Source organism: Aulostomus chinensis, chromosome 4, assembly GCF_037954235.1.
Source record: "Aulostomus chinensis isolate RoL2024-O1b breed Wild chromosome 4, RoL_Achi_v1.0, whole genome shotgun sequence".
Lineage (NCBI taxonomy): Eukaryota > Metazoa > Chordata > Actinopteri > Syngnathiformes > Aulostomidae > Aulostomus > Aulostomus chinensis.
Window position 1 is genome coordinate 13,403,361 of NC_141323.1, and position 20,298 is coordinate 13,423,658.

Sequence of the window (20,298 nt, forward strand, 5' to 3'; positions counted from 1 at the left end):
GCATTTTTAAAATTTTCAAGTCAGCAGACCATCAAAATTGAAAGAGAGAAACTGTCCAATGTTGCTCCTTAAAATCCTGCTGTGACCTTTGTCAAACCAAATGCTTTCCGATCTCTGCGGTCTCCTTTCACAACAGTCTCTAACAAAGCTGACCTGTTTCACCTCAGATATCTACTCTGCTGCCCGTCACCAGTTGGTGAGTTTGGCAAAGTGTTTGCTCACCAAACACGAGCTAGCGCTTGTTCAACAAGTCTGCCCGTGGACGAGTGTTGGCAGGACTAAAGCAAATAAAAGCTTTGTGTGCGGGCAAGACGGAATCAAGAAAATGAGCTGAGGATTTTGAAAAATCTGTTAGAGCTGGAAGTGAATCGTGAAAAACAACTTGAACAAAATGCCATCTTAAACATTTTAAATGCTTGGGATCTCAGCGAGTTCCTCTCTTCCCGTCATGCCTCAGCAAACTACCAGCATGGGTGCGGTGTCATTGTCTTCCACTTTGATTTCCTGACAATGACTTCTTGTCACCACACCCGTCATTATTTCTGGTCCTCCTCGCCTTGAAGACCGAGAGATGACGGGTGATTAGTGTGTTTTAATTGTGCTTTTATTGAGAGTCGGCCTGAGAATCGGCCTCAAACCCAGCGTGAGATCTAAAACTGGATAACCGGGTTGAAAAAAAAACAACAAACAAATCCGAACTGCATCATTTCATGTTTGCATGGCTCACCTACATAGATGCTCATTGCCGGTACATCGCAATCAAAGTAAAGATTTTCATTCTTGCTCTGTGTTTTGATTTATATAAATCATTCAGTGGAGAAGCCACTTCTGATCAGAGTGTCAGTCTTGCTGTTAATGATGACGCGTGTCTCTAAGAGCTTTGGTCTTGCTACCGCTTAATTATTGATAACGATGCAATTCGGAGTCACATAAATGAACAATTACATCGGCGCCCGTCACGTATACGCCGTGTGTTGAGGTGCAAAGCTCGGCTCTGCGGTTTTTCGCCCTTTGATCCAACGTGACCGCATTGTTGTCCTGATTTCCTCTTGTCTGCTTCCAGAGCCGGATGAACTTTCCAGCAGTATAAATATTTAACCATCATTGATTCCCCGTGGCCCTAACAGGTCGCCCCGTGTTTCCACTTGTGGAGCCGGTGCAACACCCGCCTGAATAGCCAAAGCCTATTGTCAGCACACATGGAGCAGATCTTATCCTACCCTGACCTGCCGGCTGTGCATTCATGGTTTAGGTGATTTAGGAGAGTGTGGTGACTCGCTGCATTCCTATGTTGAGTCCTGCTCAAGCAGGAACTCGTGGGGGGGGGGGGGGGGGACTGCCAAGCTGGCACAGTGCTTGACTTCTGTTTCTGTTCATCTGCAGTTGGTTAACATGAAGTTCTCTCCTGCAACTCCTCCCCAGAGAGAGAAGCAAGGGGGAACCAGCCCATTCACGTGTAATTAGGCCACAAATTAACTCCAGTGTGTGACATAAAATAGCTCAGTGTCGCTGCTGGAATCATGAAGTCGGTGCAAACATGCGCAGTGAAGACTCGCTCTCTTTCTTCCAAGGGTCCGTTGTAGCCCAGATGTAGAACTACGGTTCTCACATGGTGCAAATTACATACGTGTCATATGAGGCGCTGGCCAAACACATTCTCACGACACTCTGTATTTCACAGTATATGGAATTTGTGTATGTTCCGACATTCCCGCGCCGCTGCCTCCAGATGCATTTGTTCTTTCTGTTACTCCGCAGCATCTCTATCTTGACATAAAACCTTGAAACCAATCTGATGGAACCTTTTTTCCACGGTGTAGCAGGGCGTTAGAGTCATTGCAGTATTTTGTCTCACCTCTGGTTTGATGCCCAACTACAATCGAGATTTCCCTTGTTGATCATTCGCTGACATACACAAAAATGAGATGGCTCCCACTTTGAAACGCTAAGACAAAAGACAAGAAGAAGTTGATAAATGGTGTTTGAATTAAACGTTCAATTATTGGGTAATGAATCAGATGGCATTTGAAATGTGCGTGCTTCCACCAAGGTGACCTCAAGCCAAGCACAATTAGGTAAAATAAATTTAAAAAGACATTTCTAATTACGTTAAAGGGATCTGTATTAAAAATGTAACGGGCTCCTCCTCGGCGCTTCATCCTGGTATTTTATGAGGACACAGCAAGTCTGCGTGCTCGTCATAAAACTCTCTTATTGTTTTTATCCGTCTGAGAGAATAAATAACATTTTCTTGGCCCCAGCATGAGGTCACTGTCTGGTGGTGGAATGCCACCAGCATACTCATCTCCAAGCCCAGAAATTCTACTGGAAACCTTATTTCTCGGCACATATTGATCTCTTCAAGGGAGTTGTGCACGATGGCCCAGAGCCGGACTCGAGAGAACCTCCGTATTCATTAGTTTTGATGAGCTGTCCCCTACAATCCACCATCAGTCCCCCATTTTAGGGGTTGGAAGTGAGTGGTGTGTGTGACGATAACTGTAGGGAGCTCTCAATACACATTATAAGCCGAGTTCTTGTTTAACGCATCATTTTCCACTTAAGTTTTGCTTAAGTTCTGCTGCAACTGCTTAAGTTCCCTTGGCATCATTTCAAGCAAGACTGAACATTTTGAATAGTAGTGAACCAATAACTCAGCCGCTTCAAGAGAGGTCTGGGGAATTGTGCTGGCTTCATTTTCATCACTTGGCTTGTTTGTTTTGACTGCCCGTCTGTCAGCTGGATTACAAACTACTGGGCGTGTTTCCATGGAACTTGGAAGGTTGAACCAAGGGCCAAGGAAGAACCCACTCAACTTTAGGGAATATCTGTTCAACATAGATGGGGGAAAAAAGTCATTTTATTACACTCAACTTGGTGGGGACTCTGTCCAGGTGCCTGGTTGTCACTAAAATTGGGGTGGGTCAATTTAACATGGCGCCAACCATCACATTTGTACATCGTCAGAGGTATACGCGCGACATAAAGCTCCTGCTGTTGAATTTGTTTTCATGGCAGCGCTCAAAGACGGGTATCGATTGAAGTCACGGTGAAGAGGAATGGAAATGAACTACTTTTCTCCATAATGCTCGGCGCCCGGGGGGGGGGTTAAATCACGACGGTGTCTCTTCACAGCCTCCCATGAGACTTCCTGTTTCTGTCTCATCCTCAGTGTTGGGTCTTGTCAGTTCAGCAGATGGAAAACAGAACCTTCCGCCATGCTAACGCTGGTCCTTGTAATATCTTTAGCGAAGCTCAACATTTTGCCTGTTTTGTCAGTAATCCTGCACACATCCTGTTCCATCCATCCATCCATCCAATTTAGGCATTGCATGTCAGGAAATGGAGGTCAGTGCGGAGAGAGCAGCCATTAATTGCTTCTGTCTGACACACTTTGGCAGACCTACCCGCGCTTCTGTAAATTATATGGCCTGGGCGTCTCCAATTGAAAGAGTGCAGCTCATTTAAAAGGGAAAGTGTTTATGTTTCCATCACCTCATCTTTGTTGCATATTGTCACGAATCGCAGAAAAGTCGATGCGATATTAGAAAAAGGTGGTTTTGCCTTTGATTTAAAAAAATTATTTTAAAAAAACAAAAAAAAGAAGGTAAATGCACAAAAATGGGAGGTGGAAACCCCTTTTTGGAACAAGCTTTGATGTTGCAAATCTGAACTCTTGTGCCGGATCATCCCCTCCCACTGCCGGCGTTTCCCCAGGTGCTCCCGAGCTTTGACGTCATTTCCGAAGAGCAGCAGTGTAGCTGATACCAGCTGGCATGATCGAACAATTACAACTTGGCCGACTGAAAATATTGACAACTTTTCGCTGGTAGATGCCAACACGGAACTATTACGCTCTGTTACAGCCGTATGTTATGTTGCCTCTACTGCCATCTCCTGATGAAAATACATGTTGCACAGCTCAGTTTCCTGGCTCCAAACGGTTTATGGAAAGGCAGTTCCTTCTTTGCAACATTTCCAAAATTGTGAGATTGTAAAAGATGCAGAATATTTTCACTTCACGCTGGGATACTGTTGAAACAAACCGGCAATGCCGAGCAACAGTTTTGACCACCAATCCGTCAGGGAATTCTAACTCACCTCTAAGTATGAAGAGCGTGACCTTTATTAGCTCGGCCCAACTGCGACCCGCCGCACACGAGCCCTTCCTGGTCCAGATAACGTTATCGTAAAGTCAACGCTCCCTAATCGTCTCAGGTGGTTCAATTGCAAAAACACGCTTTTGCTTTCATGGACCCTCTTGCAACATGCTTCAAGGTCTTATCCCGTCTCTCTCATTTTGTTAAAGGGGCTAGGTATTCTGAAGGGGCCTGTGAGAAGACCGGAGCCACGTTAAAGGGCAGTTAGGGAGATGAGAGGCTGGTGAAATGGCATCTCGAGTTGTGGGTCTGAAAGGGAAGTGTCATTAGTGTTGGGTTTCTGTGAAAGTCCACACAGCGGCTGCTTCCAGCGCTCTTGATGGATGATTTATTGCTCTGAGGGTAATAAAAATGGCCAACGTGTCCAGAGTAGTGAAAGGACAAACGGTGACCAGCACAGCTACAAGCCTCCTCTTCTGAGAAAAGGCCAGTTATTTTGAGGAACGGCTTCATATAGAACCTTGACCGCTAAATGCATTTGACTAACCACAAGATGCCCTCCACACTTAATCTGTGGTGCTGTTTTTCCCCTTGTTGTGCGCGGAGAAAACTCAAACTGTTGCACTATTGTCTTCGTTGTCTACAAGGCAGTTTGCTCATTGACGCCTGCGGGTCGGGAGAGGGGAGCGGTGGTAAATGCGAGCGGTGGAAGGCTGGCACAAGACCATTTTTTATCTAAAGAGGCGTTTTACAAAAGAACACCACAATCCCACGTCATTCTCTCTGTTTGCCCTAACAAAGCCAGCTCTGAAGCAGCCTTCTACCACCTCGTTCACCCCTCTGACCTCCATGCGCCCCCTGGGTCCTTCTTCATTTAACATTGGCTTCCAGTTAATGTACAAATATCCTTGTTGCTTATCTGGTAGATAGTCCTGCTGGCGTCGTACACGACAGTGTTTGACTTTTATGTGTCCGGTGTACTTGTAGTGATAGCTTTGAATAGTGAATGAGGGCTGTACTACAGTGTTGCACAGCTTTTGCACGACCTACAGTAGCAGCACTGACAAGAGTGAGGTGAGCAGCTGGGAATGAAAGAAGAGGCCACTCGCTCAGAGCTGCACGTGCAGCCTCGCCTACCAGAACGAAGGTTGAGAGGCAACACAGCCCAAAATCTGACCTTAATATTCTGCAACAGGGCTCATACAATCATGAAAAACCTGGAAAAGTCATGGCTTTGAAAAAGAGCTATTTCAATGCCTGGAGAGAAAGTTTAGCAAAAAGAATCAAGTCAGAAAATAAGTATAGATTTATTTGAATCGGCTATGTTTATCTTCCTGTAGCTGGTCCTCGATTTTAGTTGGAATACAATGGTAAATGTCAACATGGATTTCTCATTTTTCATGTGATGGCATTTGAGAAAATGTATGGACGTGAAAAATGGAGAAAATTCTGGAAAAGCCATGTAAAAGTAATGGTAGCAATGAGTATGAACCCTGAGTTACCTGGTCGTTTAAACCCAGAGCAGGTAACAGGTGCTCCAGGCAGCAAAATACAGCCCAATTTATGCTCCTTTAATCGCACCGAGGCTGCAAAGACATCATTTCTGAAACTTTATTGCCTCCAAAACGACCGTTAAAATAATCTGATAATCTCATAAAGGGAGGATTCTACTCCGTGGGGGTGCTGAAGTGAAAAGTTCAGCTCAAAAATCAAATTCTTCAGCAACAATGGTACTGTGAGACAATTATCCATTTGTGAAGTAACTTAAAAAAAAAAAAAACATCAAGTGAAAGTTTATTCATTTTAGTGGTACAAGTTGAACAAGGACATCATACATTTTATACTCCTCAGTCTAACCAGATCCTCTTGTCAGTGTTTCAGGTTGAATTTTTGGTGATTTCTGTCCTGACAAAAGAACAAAAACCTTTAATCGGCAGAGTTCAGTGGAATACACCCTTTTACCGAACGCGATGTAACATGGCACAGCAGCATCAGTGCCTTAAAAAAGACTGGGTTTGTTTACAGGGAAAACTTTTCCTGCTCACTTCACCCAAATCCCCCCTTTTTTTTTTCCTGTGGGTAATGGGCTGCTGCCAAAATCTGGGTGGTTTGTTTATGTTGCCGAGCAACAGGCCCTCAAGAGAAAGTTGAACCGAGGCAGACAGTGCAAAAGCTCACACTCCATCTCTTCCAGTGCCAGCTGTTGGCCCCGAGCACCGGGAGGCCACACACTATTATTCTGGCATTGCATAATAACGATAATAGCAGTGCAGTTTGTAGCATGCAGATAAAAAGAAGACCTGCCCCCCAGCCCCACTTTCCAACCTTATGTACAGAAGCGTACACGAGGGCGGATCCCTAATATGGGTGTATTTGGAGAGGAGAGGAATTGCATCAGAGCGCAGCAGATTGATGGGGATACAGGACTTGAATATAAACAGCTGTTTGAAGCTGTTTAAGTCAACATCTGTGCTCTTCAGCAAGAGTGCTCAGCTTACCAGGACAGCTGACGCAGAGATGCAGAGAGCGGCAATTTTCTACCAGAGAAGGCACGCACTTTAGTCCCAATCCCTTCACCTCCTTTCCCTCCACTGCCTCCTTTCCTCTTCTATGTCCTTATGCCACCTTCTCATGTCCTTCTATGTCCTTATGCCACCTTCTCATGTCCTTCTATGTCCTTATGCCACCTTCTCATGTCCTTCTATGTCCTTATGCCAACTTCTCATGTCCTTCTATGTCCTTATGCCACCTTTTTTTAATATATATATATATATGTGTGTATATATATATATATATGTATGTATATATATGTGTATATATATGTATGTGTGTGTGTATATATATATGTGTATATATTTGTATGTGTGTATATATATGTGTGTGTATATGTATGTGTGTGTGTATATATATATGTGTGTGTATATGTATGTGTGTGTATATATATATGTGTATATATATGTATGTGTGTATATATATGTGTGTGTGTATATATATGTGTGTGTGTATATATATGTGTGTATATATGTGTATATATATGTATATATATGTGTGTGTATATATGTATATGTATATATGTGTGTGTATATATATGTATATGTATATATGTGTGTGTATATATGTATATGTATATATATATGTGTGTATATATATGTATATGTGTGTATGTATATATATATGTGTGTATATATATGTATATGTGTGTATGTATATGTGTATATGTGTGTGTATATATGTATATGTGTGTATGTATATGTGTATATGTGTGTGTATATATGTATATGTGTGTATGTGTATATGTGTATATGTGTGTGTATATATGTATATGTGTATATATGTGTGTGTATATATATATGTGTATATATGTGTGTGTATATATATGTGTGTGTATATATGTGTGTGTATATATATGTGTGTGTATATATATATGTGTGTGTATATATATGTGTGTGTATATATATATATATGTGTATATATATGTGTGTATATATATATGTGTATATATATGTGTATATATATATGTATATGTGTATGTGTGTGTGTATATATATATATATATATATATGGAAACGCCATCCTTCTCTGCCTTGGCATCTTCCAAGGCTTCCAAGCTGCTGTCAAAGAGAACAACACGCCACAACGCAGGGACTTGACATGCAGTCCTGCGGGGGCTCTGATGCGGCCCTCAGCAGCGGACAGCACGGTGTCAAGCAGCAAGGGTTTGTGAGACATGAGCTGCTAAATCTAGACAAGAGTTCACTTAATCCCCCTGCATGTCGGAACGTCGTCTGCAGCCCCAGTAAGCAAACAGCAGTGTAAGCAGGTGGAATAATATCACAGAAACTGGCCTTTTGTGTTGGGTTACGTGTGCTGCTGCTGCGCCAGGTGGAAATACGGAGCACATGAGTGTGTAGGCCTGCGCGGTTGGAGTGTGTGTGTGTGTGTGTGTGTGTGTGTGTTGATATGGTCAAATGCAATATTCATATCACAGGTGCTACAATTTTGTGATGAAGGCCGAATGTGTCTTGGCATTCCTCTGTTGTTCTACGAGCAGTGATGCAGAGACACCCCCTCCCCGGCTTGGAGACCCCAGTAAAAATTATATTTAAATATATTATCAGTTAAAATTGCATGCAAAAATGAATTTCCTCCGAGAAACAACAGCTGGTCGCTACTATATGAAGTAGCTGCTGTTCTACTGCGATCGCTCTTGTGCTGAATCCGAGAAAAGCCACAACTCTACTCTACTTACCCCTGCTTCCTTTTTTAATGGAGCTATATCATTCCCACTATAAATCTACTAAATATTCACTATCATTATTTTTTGCTCACCCTCATGAATTCAAAAGCTAAACATGTACTATTCCACCTTTGCGAAATATAAAAATATGCTGCTTTTTGTGTCTTTTATCATTTAAGGTTGGTTTCATGACTTGAAGTCTTCACCTTTGGCGCTAAGAAAATGTGATTGACATTTTTTGGTGAATGCTTGTGGACAAGTCACTGATAAGTTACCCTTTTTTAACGCCACTGTTCTCAGCCAAAACCTTCCAGAGCGGGGTAAAAGGATCCTCTTCCCTTTCCCGTCTGCTTCCTCTGATCAAAGACATGTTTTAGGATCATAACCTGAGATGAATGTTTGGTATGTGGAGATAGAGCTGCATACACAATACCGTGTGTTTCTTCAACAAGGCTCTTCAAGGCTGACTCACAAACTTGCGTCACAGTCGCACAATTGTCAGGAAACACACCTCAGTCTGACTCACGCTGACAAACACAACTAGTAGCAACACTTCCCCTGCATGTACAACCACACCTGAGTCGCATTGCAGTCGCATTCAAGTCCAAATATTAGCACGATGGTGAGTTTAACGATGGAGCCAGATGGACTGGAGCAGACTCCTGGTCGGTTCTCTGGTAAATGCACTCATTAAACGAGTGTTTTGCTGTTCTCGGTAGCAAATATGGAGCTGATCGTGTCACATGGATGGTTTGTCACCGTTGGGGGTTGTGCACAAAATTGCATCCCTTATCATTTTAATTTAGAACACATGCTCGCTCGCACCTTTTCAGCCAGTGTAGCAGCCGAGTGAGTCGCCCCCCAGCTTTTGTGCAATCTGAATAAAAGTGGCGTTTAGCTGCCCTCTCCACTCGTCTCCTGCTTCTCTTGAACGCCGCTGATGATGACTAATGCAGTCTTATCTTGTGTGCTGCAGCTTTTTGACCGTGTGAGGGAGGACAACCCTGACTTTCACGAGAAGATCATCCCCATCAGCAGCGAGTTGATGCAGCCGGGCCTGGCCATCTGCCCGGAGGATGTAGCGAGGCTCACCGCCTGCATCAACATCGTCTTCCACTGCGCCGCCACCATCCGCTTCGACGAGCCGCTCAAGTGAGGGTCATATCGCATCATCTGCACTTTGATACCAACACACACCCTCCCTGCCACTTCTTCATCTAGAAATAGTCATTTAGCTGTTGTGTAATGTTCCTTCTGTGAGGAACTGCCTGTTGTGAGGCGTCACTCCAGAGGATTCGCAGCTCTCTGAGCAGCCTGCCTTGTTTGATTCAGAGCAAAGAGGAAGTTAAAGCATTTGTTCAAGAGAATGAGGATGTAGAGAAACTGTCAGGGGCTTGAAGTTTAAACCATCCTTCAAACAATGAATGGTTCAAGAAGGGGAAATGCACACGGATACATTCAGTGCTGCAGTTATGTGTTTTAGATATCCACTTGACTTCTTCATTTTCAGCAGCAATAAGCGTATGGCGTCCCTTGTCCCCCGAGCTGCGTCTGCGTGACCACTGCTGCAAAAACTGATAAAAACAATGCAGAAAAAAATTCATCGTGGTACCGATGTGTACTAAGTCCATGCATTGCCAGGTTTGTCTGCAAGACGTCCCCCAGAACTACTTTTAAAATCCTTGCTTTACAAACGGAGTTCAGGTCAGATCGAAGGCTTTGATGTAGTTCCCCAGCTCCCCCTTTGTTGCTTTGATCTTCACCTGCATCCTCTGAGTCCTTCTAGGGTCGACAGGGACGTGGTTCCCATGGTGGCCAGCTGCACTGATCGGCTGCTATCACATTGAGGTGTCACGCGAACACGTTCAGTAACAGATGTTAGTTGTGCTAAAACTACGACCTCAGTGCAGCTTAACGGTCCCTACCCTTTAACTACGGATGAAAATTGGCTTATTCTGGCATATTTACAGTGATGCTACTCTGGTATGTTAAATTCATATGCATTGTCCTGAATTAGTAAACTCAATAATGAGTAAAGAAATCCATGGACCTGCTCTCTAGAGATACAGGGTTCATTCACTTTTTTCTCTCAGGTGTCCTGCACACTGTCCCTTTTAAGAGTCTCAGTAGACCCTTGGCGTCCATATGTTTTAATTTCCTCTGTTGCACTATTGCGTTAAAACAGCCTCAGGTACAGCTCATGGTAGCAGACTACATAAGATCCAGCGAAATGAATCCTGAGGTCAGTACAACTGAGGGAGCCTGAACGAGAGACGCCAGGGAGGACATCTCTTTACATGCCACGCTTGAGCCGACGGGTCCGACTACCTACAAACACGCACCACACGTTCTGCTACACCTTCATCTGGTTGTGTAAATATCGCAGCGTGATCAGAACGGGGATTTAAACACTTGCTGGTGGCCACTTTTATTTATGGAAGCAAACACCAGCAGAGACGCTCTTCTGTATGTCGTGTCGCCAGCGCCGCTTTTACAAAGGAGCGGTTCACTCCCACTCACAACACGGAGGAAGGCGAGGGTAGGTCTCGACCACATTTCTGTGGTTTAACAGCATTAAACACACATCAATTATCTTTATATTCATCTTTTAAAACTATCTTTTTACAGTCACAAAAACCTCATTCAGTCTTTTCAGAGCCTGGCAGCGTGGAGACGGTTGTAAAGCAGATGGGGGGGGTCGTCAATACTTTATTAGGGAAATGAAGTCCTCAACTAAATGATCACCTTCTGTATTTTAACACAATAAATCTGACTCAAACTGATCTTCGGATTTATAATTTTGATGTTTAGAGGTGTAGTTGTCATTTACACGATAAACAACAACAATTTTGGTCTGTTTTCATGAAGTTAAATCCCTTGTGAAAGGGGTGGTGAGCCGAAGGGTGCATTAGCTTGGAGTGACGGCTCAGTCAGGCTGAAGCTGCCGGACTGCTCTGCTCACAGGTTCCCTATCGATCGTGACTGTTTTCACCGCCTCTCTTCATCCAGCTCTCCCTCCTGCGTTTGCTCTCATCCTCCCATTTCAGTCACCTCTCTGAGCCGTGGGTGTAGCAGCCGCTACACATCATTAGCCTCAGTCGCCTGTGTTTGAGTTCCACTGACACGCCGCTGGTCTTTATCCTCTGCAGATCGTCATCAACATGTTTCGGTAGTTTCGATAATTCCCTGACATTGCTCATAGGAGAAGAAGCAGTCAGGCCGGTTTTAATCAAACTTCAAATGAAAATGGCTGTAGGGTCGATCCACCTCATGTGACCCTGGGTGGAAGTTGATTAGCATCAGGGCTAATCCTTTTCACTGTAAGCAGTTGACTCACAAAACAGATGACATTAGCTGGGTTCTAGCATTTACTTAGTAACAAATAGCTTCAACTGTACACACACAGGTTGCCTGGTGGGTTTATTCAGACGACTGCCGCGCTTAAAGGAACTTTACTGGAACCTTGCTCGTTGTCCTAGTAGTGCCAGTCAGTGATAGATCCCCTGCTCTCTGCCCTGTGTGCATTACAGAAATCCAGATCTCAAACGTGGCTAACCGCCTAGCTTAGCTGCAACAAACAGTTTTTGCCTACATTTTTATCCTCTTCTCTGGCGCTAAAAGTGACGGGCACTAAGCGTATCTCCTGAAAAGTTGGCGTGTTCCTTGGAGCATCAACTTGGTACTGAAATATGGACTCTTGTGACAAACCGTCCAAGTATCACCTTCAGGCTGAGAACTCCTGGCTTGGATTAAATATTAGCTCCTCTATAAACTGATTATGTAATTGCTTGTGTTGCTTGTCTGGCCTGGATTTATTGCGGCAATATCTGTCGGAAATAATTGCCAAAACTTCACAATAGAGCCAGTAGTTTGATAGCCACTGTTGACCTTTCTCAGATAAACTGTTTCTGAAATGCCGCTGACATCTATGTGTTTATTTGTGAACTATATGGATCTTCATTTGCTGTCACCATAGCAACGAGCTAGTCTCCCTGGGGCCCACGGTAATAAAGAAGTATAAGACTTTAAGTTGAGCTGTTTTTCACAACGAGGATTTGTAATTGGATTGGTTGCATACATTTTGCTGATAGTACTCATGCGATTTTGCCCAATATATAAGAAAATGTTCCTACTTTGATATAATAATATGAAAATATTACTCCTAAACATCTACATCTGACCAAACATCCTTTGAGGAAGGTATCATGGCATTCAGGTCAGGTTGTTACATCATCATGGTAAAAACAGATGGGGGATGAGTCAGGCTCAGGGAGGAATGCCACCACGTCCCCGTCATCCATCCTTTCACGACTGACCTGCATACGGTCCCGAAAGGTGGCGGGGAAGACGACACGCCCTCACGCAGAGCTGGTCGCCCCACAACCGCCCTCGGTGCAACCGTCACGACTTCACCTCTCCCTGTAGCAAGCTGCCGCCACCTGACCGCGTCTGATTCACGCCGGCCCACAACACCACCAACACAGTGTCCAAGTCTGTTACCTCTGGGAGGGAGGGAGGAAGAGAGCAAGAGAGAGAGAGGGAGAGTGCAGCATGGTGGTGTTCAACTCTCCATTAGATTTCCTTATGGTTGCCCTGGGATGAGGCTCTGCTGCTGCAGTGGGAACACTCATCCGCTGCAGGTTCACCCAGTGATGGAAAGAGTGTGTTGGTTTTCTGGGTAAAGTAGCAGCACATCGCAGGTCTGAGATCAGCTGCTTGTTTGCTCTTTGTGGGTTTTTCTTGATTCTGACTGGTACAAACATCAACACCAGTCACAGGTAAATTGCTCTTTTGTCTCACTGCTGCTGAACAGTTTTTCTTAATCGTGAGCACATCAAACAGATCACCTGTCCAAAAAAAAGGAATTCAGGAGAGAATTTTTAGCTGCTACTGAGTCACTGGTGTGCTCGCATGACCACGACCAGCTCAAGAAATTCTGGAAGTGATTGAGGCTGGGAGAGTGGAGGGACCCACTGAAAAGTGTTGCAAGCACATCAGAGGAGCAGCTGTTTGTCTCCAGCGCTGTCCTCGCCCCTCCTCCTCCTCCTGGTACCTCCTCTGCTTACAGTCTTGTTCTGCAAATTCCCATTTGACTGAAACGCTCGCTAGCCGGCAAATGGTCTTGCATGCAAATCCTCTGAGACATTCGTGCAATCACACGCACGCCCTCAAAGCCTTCCCCGGACGCACACACATTTAATCTCAAACCTTTCCTCCTACACACACACCCACACCCGCATACACAAACACACACTTCTTGACACGGAGTCTCTTCTCTCCCCGGCAGGCACGCCCTGCAGCTGAATGTGATGGCCACGCAGCAGCTCCTCAGCCTGGCCCAGCAGATGCAGCACCTTGAGGCCTTCATTCACATCTCCACCGCCTATGCAAACTGCAACCGCAAGCACATCGATGAGGTCATCTATCCTCCACCCGTGGAGCCCAAGAAACTCATCGAATCTCTTGAGTGAGTGGATGAGGGGTTGGAGGACATGCGGGTCCATTCATAATGTGGGATTCTTGTGCCGTTTTGTCTTTCACGTCTGAAAACCCAAGTTGCACCTTTTTTATTTTCCTCCTCTTTTTTTTTTCTTTTTACATGAATTGGACACAGCTGTCGTCGGAGTAGATAAACTCATCTTTTACGCGCATGAAGCTGCAGATCCTGTTTTGTTAGACACCAGCTGTGCCAGGTTCATTAAAAAATAGCCACAACATCCTCCCTTCCATGCCAGCTGGTGGCATTTGTTTGCTGCCATGCATCCCTCACGCCGCCCTGAAAAGCAGATCTTAAAAGCATCATTTTGTTCAGAACTTTGTGAAGAATTCTTACATCTTCTCTTTTTTTTTTTTTTTAAGCTGTGAGAATATTTATTGCCAAAGTAGCTGTCGGTTCAGCTTAGCGACGATGCAGTTTGCAGATTTTCCAATGATGATTTGTCAGTATTTACCGCATGGAACTAAAAGAGCTAAGAACTTATTTTTCTCCCCCTAAAAACCCTCTCGGTTGACTCCACTGTGAGGCAGTCACGCGTGATACAGAATGGTCCTCACATGTAAATATTACTTTCTAAAACAGTGAATCAATTCGCTAACCTGTGCTGCACTTGCGTTGCTTTTAGCTCTAGCGACCTGCTTAACAGTCCCATGTTGCAGGTCCTGTTCAACAACAGTCGCACTTTAGACATTTATTGTATCCAGTGTCCTCAGTGAACTTGAGTCTATTTATTGTGTTAATGCAACTAAGACCTGACTCATAGAAGAAGTTTGCCATGATGCAGTTGGAGGTTCCACTGTGATATCAAACCCAGAAGTCGCGCAGCGCCTGGTCCAGTGGCAAAAATGAATTAAGAGTCTTTAGATTTAAGTCCACTATCTTTCTGCTTCCTAACTTGTTTTTTGTATATGATGCTAAAAGTGAAGCAGAAGACAGTCTGATTGCGCCCAGCAGGTTCTCGCCACCTGCTGTTCCAGAGACAGATGTGCATCCATCAGAAAAACACTATTGCAACTGTGCATGTAAACCAGGGGGAACTTGGAATGCGGGGTCAAGTTTTCCCTCCTGCGGCCGTCGGTACAAGAGAGGAAGTGATGTAAAAACGTAGTTACCACTAAACCTGTTAAGAGCCTTTGATTTGGTGCAGTTTTGAATGTCTGAGCAGTTTCGGCATTTCCATCAACGTAGGACTCAACGCTTTGGAGGGGAGGGGGAGAAAAAAAAAAAAACAGCCACAAATCAAGAGAGAGTTCTGGAGCCTCCAATCACAGATTGCCGAGCAGATTGCAGCACATCTTGCACTATGAGGACATTTTGGTTCGCTGCACTAAAAGGCCAACCAGGGTCAAAGTCTCTGATGACAAGGTCGTGGGTTCAAACCCGGACCGGGGCAGGATTTGAATGTCACTCCTCATGCTGACCTGTTCGTTTTTGCACTGAAATAACTTCCAATATGATTTTAAACCTCATATCTTGCAGCTTTGGCGGGATTTCACGCATGCTTTTCTCTTCTAATGTTTCTTCTTTCCCAATTTCAGGTGGATGGATGACAGCATCGTGCGTGACATCACGCCGCGGCTTATCGGCGACCGGCCCAACACCTACACCTACACCAAAGCTCTGGCGGAGTATGTGGTGCAGCAGGAGCAAGATAAGCTCAACATTGGCATCATCAGACCATCCATAGTGGGAGCCAGCTGGCAGGAGCCGTTCCCTGTGAGTCCCCCGTGTGCTATTATGTCTGGTCTCACATCCCGGTGTCACCACCACCTGCAGACTCTCAGTACTGAAAGTTTTTATGATCGGTGAATGGCTCGGTCCTGATGGCGCGCTGCCGCGGCATGAATGGAAGTCAGATATTGATCATGTAATCCGTCGCGGGTCAGCGCTGCTCCCCGGTGGCTTTTATCTTAAGTGGCCCAGGATTAGAGTTTAATTAGTTAACATTTGTGTGAAAAACTGTGTGAAGCATTCGAAGCGGCTGCTGGGGGGGCTAACTGAAGGTCCCCGTGATGCCGGGGACCGAGAGGTTCACGTTGAGGCCACCCGAGAGGTCGGCGCAGGACTCTAATGCTACAAGCTGAACAGTGAACTGCTTTCATGATTAAGCTGCTTTCAGTCTTAGCAGCGATCCAGACGTCTTCAACACGATTCCGTCCGCCAAGCAGGTTATGTTGTCAGCCGCATCCGTCTGTCTGTCAGCAGGATTATGCAAAAAGCTAGCGGGCCGACTTTCACCCAACCTGACGAAGCCACAGCAGAAGTGGAATATTTGTCGACGCGCTGGTGTGGTTGAGGTGTCGACCCGCCTTTCAAACACAGGATATCAGCACTGTTTGACTGTGGAAGTGAAGCTGCATTCTCAAATTAAAGCAAGTCGGCGACGCTGAAGAGCCGTAAAGTAGCGACTAAGAAAGACAGGAGGTCTGGAGAGGACATGGGGGAAAAAAATTAAGTAAAATCCTGCTCCTCACAACGGCTCAGTTTGTCATTTTTAGATATTTGGATGGAGAGACTAAGCAGGTTTAAGATTTTTCTTATTCGTATACTTGGTTTTTGTTTAGGTTTTTGTATTTCGGTGAGATATAAACTTTAAGCTCTTAAGATTTCTCCCCATTAAAAACATTTCTCATCGCTGCCTCTCTCGGATGTCCGAGCTTCAACGTGCAAGGTGAGACCTTAAAAGGCCTTTTTTTTTTTTCAAAAGTATTTGTTAATTTTGGATGCACACTGGTACTTGGTGTCAGAAAGGTTTGTTTTGTTTTGTTTTTTGTATATCAGAGATATTTGGAAATTAAAGGCTTTTTTATATCTTTCTGCTGAGTGAAGGGGAGGAACCTCCTCACTGAATAATCCAAGATACTCTGACAATTCTGGAATACAATAACAAGGAAACGCAGGGAAGTCCTGGTTTATCTGATGTCAGGAAATGTGAAATGCCTCGTGTTTGTGTCCCGATGGCTGATCCCGGATCTGTTCAGCCTTCGGTTAGAGGCAGTAGAGGGACGGGGGACTGTTTATTCCTTCCTCGACAAGGGTGTTGTGTTTTCACTCGCGTCTGCAGGATTACGACAAACCTCAGCAGGCCTTTCTGACCAAACTTGGTGTATCAAAGGCAGAGAAAGAAGCCGTTAGTTTGGGGGCAAATTTGTTTAATGTAGCATGAAACCGCATTTGTCTCGGTGTTTGTTTACAAGTGGAATCAGCACTCAGAACCCTTCGTGTGCTAAAAGATCTGGGTTCATTTAATCCTGGCATGAAGCCGGCGCCAGACTAAAAACACCTCTGGCCGTGGACGAGCCGCAGCCTTCAACCTGCAGCCGTCTGTAAGCAGTGGTGTCATCCATTATTAATGGAGTCTAATTGGATTCCGTGATCAGTAGGACTTCATTCCCCCAAGGCCCCCCCCCCCCCCCCCCCCCCCGCCGCCACCGCCTTCTCTCCCACCACAGGAAGTAACATGATCCTGAGCAGGTGATTCAGCAGTCAGACCACCACATACATGCTGTTGACTCCATGTTGAGACCCTTCCGCTTCATCCCTGAGCTTTAACACATTTCCCTCCCGCAGGGTTGGATCGACAACTTCAACGGGCCGAGCGGCGTCTTTATAGCTGTGAGTAGAGGTGTTGGTTGCGACACTTTAAAAATTCTCTGGCACCAGTTTGGTTTCGCTGAGATAATGATGTCATCCGTCAGGCTGGTAAAGGCATCCTGCGCACCATGAGAGCCAACAACGACGCGGTGGCCGACCTGATCCCTGTAGACGTGGTCATCAACCTCACCCTGGCCGCCGGCTGGTACACCGCTGTGCACCGGTGAGCTTGTTGGGCAAACAAGGCTTTAGAAATGCTTCACAACTCCTGTTTGAAATGTTTTTACGCATCAGACACTGATTTTTGTGTTTCCTGTGCAGTCAGTAGGTTGATGAGCTGTGGAGATGAACCTCTTGTGCACACATTTACACTCCCTGCACTTGCGATCCTCGTCTTTTTAAAGATTATTGATGATTTATTCTCCAGTTGGTTCAAAGGTCACATTTAATGCTGTTTTATTTTCCTAAAATTTCTCCCAAAAAAAGTGTTATTTTTATAATTCTTCATAGAGAAACTGTCTATAAAACACATAAAAATTTCTGGAATGTTCCACCAACTACTGAACAACCTGAACTTACTTTCAGCTCAGATACTGAAAGACTGAAGTATGCTAGCAGTTCTTTGTGGGAGGATTCTTGGGAAGCCTCAACATCCGAGTGATGAAGGCTCATCAGTGAAACACCTTTATTCATGCAGGTGACTTGTGAACTGTAAATGACACTGTTGATTCACAGCCTCTTTTATTGTCATCCCTCTTCTCTTCCTTACAGGCCTAAATCAGCTCTGGTCTACAACTGCACGACCGGCGGCATCAACCCGTTCCACTGGGGGGAGATCGGTACGTTGGTTCTCCAGCTGATAGAACCTGCTGGCTGCAGGCGGACCAGCTAACAGACTTCCACTGATAGTTCTACGTGCGCTGGCACCCTGATACGTCCCAGACTGCTTTTATCATCATAGATCGATCCTCCGTTGTTGTGACATTGTGTGTGTGTGTGTGTGTGTGTGTGTGTGTGTGTGGGACTGATGTGGAGAGTGTCTGCCACCTGCTGGAACAAGAAGGCAACAGCGTGTGTTACAGCAGCTCCTAGAAATATTACCAGTTAGTGTTCTTGGGGGAAAAAAAAACAACAAAAACAAAGTGCAATACCTCAAACTCTTCCTCCTCTGGTGTTTCTACATTAAGTCGTAAAATAATACAACACAAATTTATTACTTATTATTACTTATTACTTATTATCTTTGCGTCCTCCTCCAAATATGTTACTTTTATTTTTAATGTAAACAAAACTGCAACTGTCTTTTTCATGACTTAAATCTCCGTCTGACAAAGTGGGCAGGACAGATGACACACGTGCTGTAAATAGAAAACTGTATGATTTCAATGATATTTATTTTTTTGGTGGTCACATTTATTGTTAAAGCCACAAGATTAACATACATATTTATGCAGAAAATACAAATTTTACTTTATAACGACCTGCTTCTGCTTTTTTGGGACTATCAGTGATGTGATTGACTTCATTAATGGGTTAACAAACACTCAAAAATGGAAAAACTGTACAAAAACCACCCAATTGCAAACATACATCAGCAATCAAACTCATAAACCCATAAAAAAACAGCAATAAAATAACAGGTCGTGTGTGACATTTCTAGATTGTTCCCATGAACGTCTTCGTGTGTGTCTGTCAGTGCGGTTCTTATTTTGGCGTGTCCCGTTGTTTCCATCCCAGCGGCGGTAATCAGAGGGGTGGGCAGTGGACGTCCGGCCGGCCTGCAGGATTACGATAGCCCCTCTTTTCACTCTCAGATGAGCAAACATGCTCCCTTCACCGAGGAAATTGCTAGCAGATGGCTGCTAGCGGGATTAGGTCTCATCGCTGCATTCACTGTTACGAAAGAGGAACCGTTCCCTCTAATCTGGCCGCACCAAGCGAGAGCTGGAATGAAGCTAATCTACCACACCAGCTCCACAGACCCAACCAGCCTCTGCTTATGTCATCAGATGTTCTCCGGTATCGCTGGAGAATCCAGCACTTTGTTGTTGGCAAGGAATTATGGGTAGTCTGGGCCCACCTCCAAATGATTTGTCTGAATGTTGTAACCGTCCCAAACGTGGGAGGGCAGCTCCTGATGAGCAGCAGCCTCCCAGGCCACAGCTGGCTGTCACCTCAGATCTGGTCATCCTGCCCCCCTGCAGCCACCACAGATCTGTTGCTATGGAAACAAAGGCCGACTTTGCGTGCCGTGTATGCGATGTGATGTAATGTCTGCGGTCACGTGGCCTCCTCTCTATATCTTTGGACTCTGGGAGGAGGGGCCGGCCGGCCTTTGCTGCCCAGTGGGGGGAAATGATTCTATGACTGCTTTGTGTCTGATATTCCTGCGAGAGCCAGAGCTGACCATCCTGCTGGGGTGACAGCAGCCGGCCTCGCCCTCTGGGTGGCGTGATCCTGCTAGGCTAAGTGCTGTTGGATGTGAATTTACTGTAAAAACCATGAATCCTCCTCTCTCACTGCATCAGCCCCGGCTTTGAGAGCTCGTCCAGTATTCACCAAAAATCTGCCAGTCGTCACCTCCGTCACTCATGAGTTATTCGCCTCTCGCAGAGCACCATGTCATGTCATCCTTCAAGAGGAACCCTCTGGAGCAGGCCTTCCGCAGGCCCAACGCCAACATCACCTCCAACTACCTGATCAACCAGTACTGGATCCTGGTCAGCCACAAGTTCCCCGCCCTCATCTACGACCTCTTCCTGCGTCTCTCAGGACAGAAGCCTCAGTAAGAACCCCAGCTGTCTGTTGGAACTGAATCTGAAGACCCTGGCACCCTGACCTCTCTCTCTCTCTCCCTCTCTCTCTCTCTC

General features: G+C 45.2%; 1 protein-coding gene across 1 annotated transcript in view; it reads left to right on the plus strand.

The window, feature by feature from the left end:
- The window catches only part of LOC147262736 (fatty acyl-CoA reductase 1), a 47,458-nt gene that overhangs the window by 21,693 nt on the left and 5,467 nt on the right, over positions 1-20,298 (plus strand). The window contains exons 3-9 of the mRNA XM_086201895.1: positions 9,314-9,489; positions 13,625-13,804; positions 15,373-15,550; positions 17,405-17,449; positions 17,533-17,651; positions 18,200-18,267; positions 20,042-20,213. Coding sequence (XP_086058021.1) covers positions 9,314-9,489; positions 13,625-13,804; positions 15,373-15,550; positions 17,405-17,449; positions 17,533-17,651; positions 18,200-18,267; positions 20,042-20,213 — 938 coding nt within the window. The remainder of the gene's footprint in view (positions 1-9,313; positions 9,490-13,624; positions 13,805-15,372; positions 15,551-17,404; positions 17,450-17,532; positions 17,652-18,199; positions 18,268-20,041; positions 20,214-20,298) is intronic.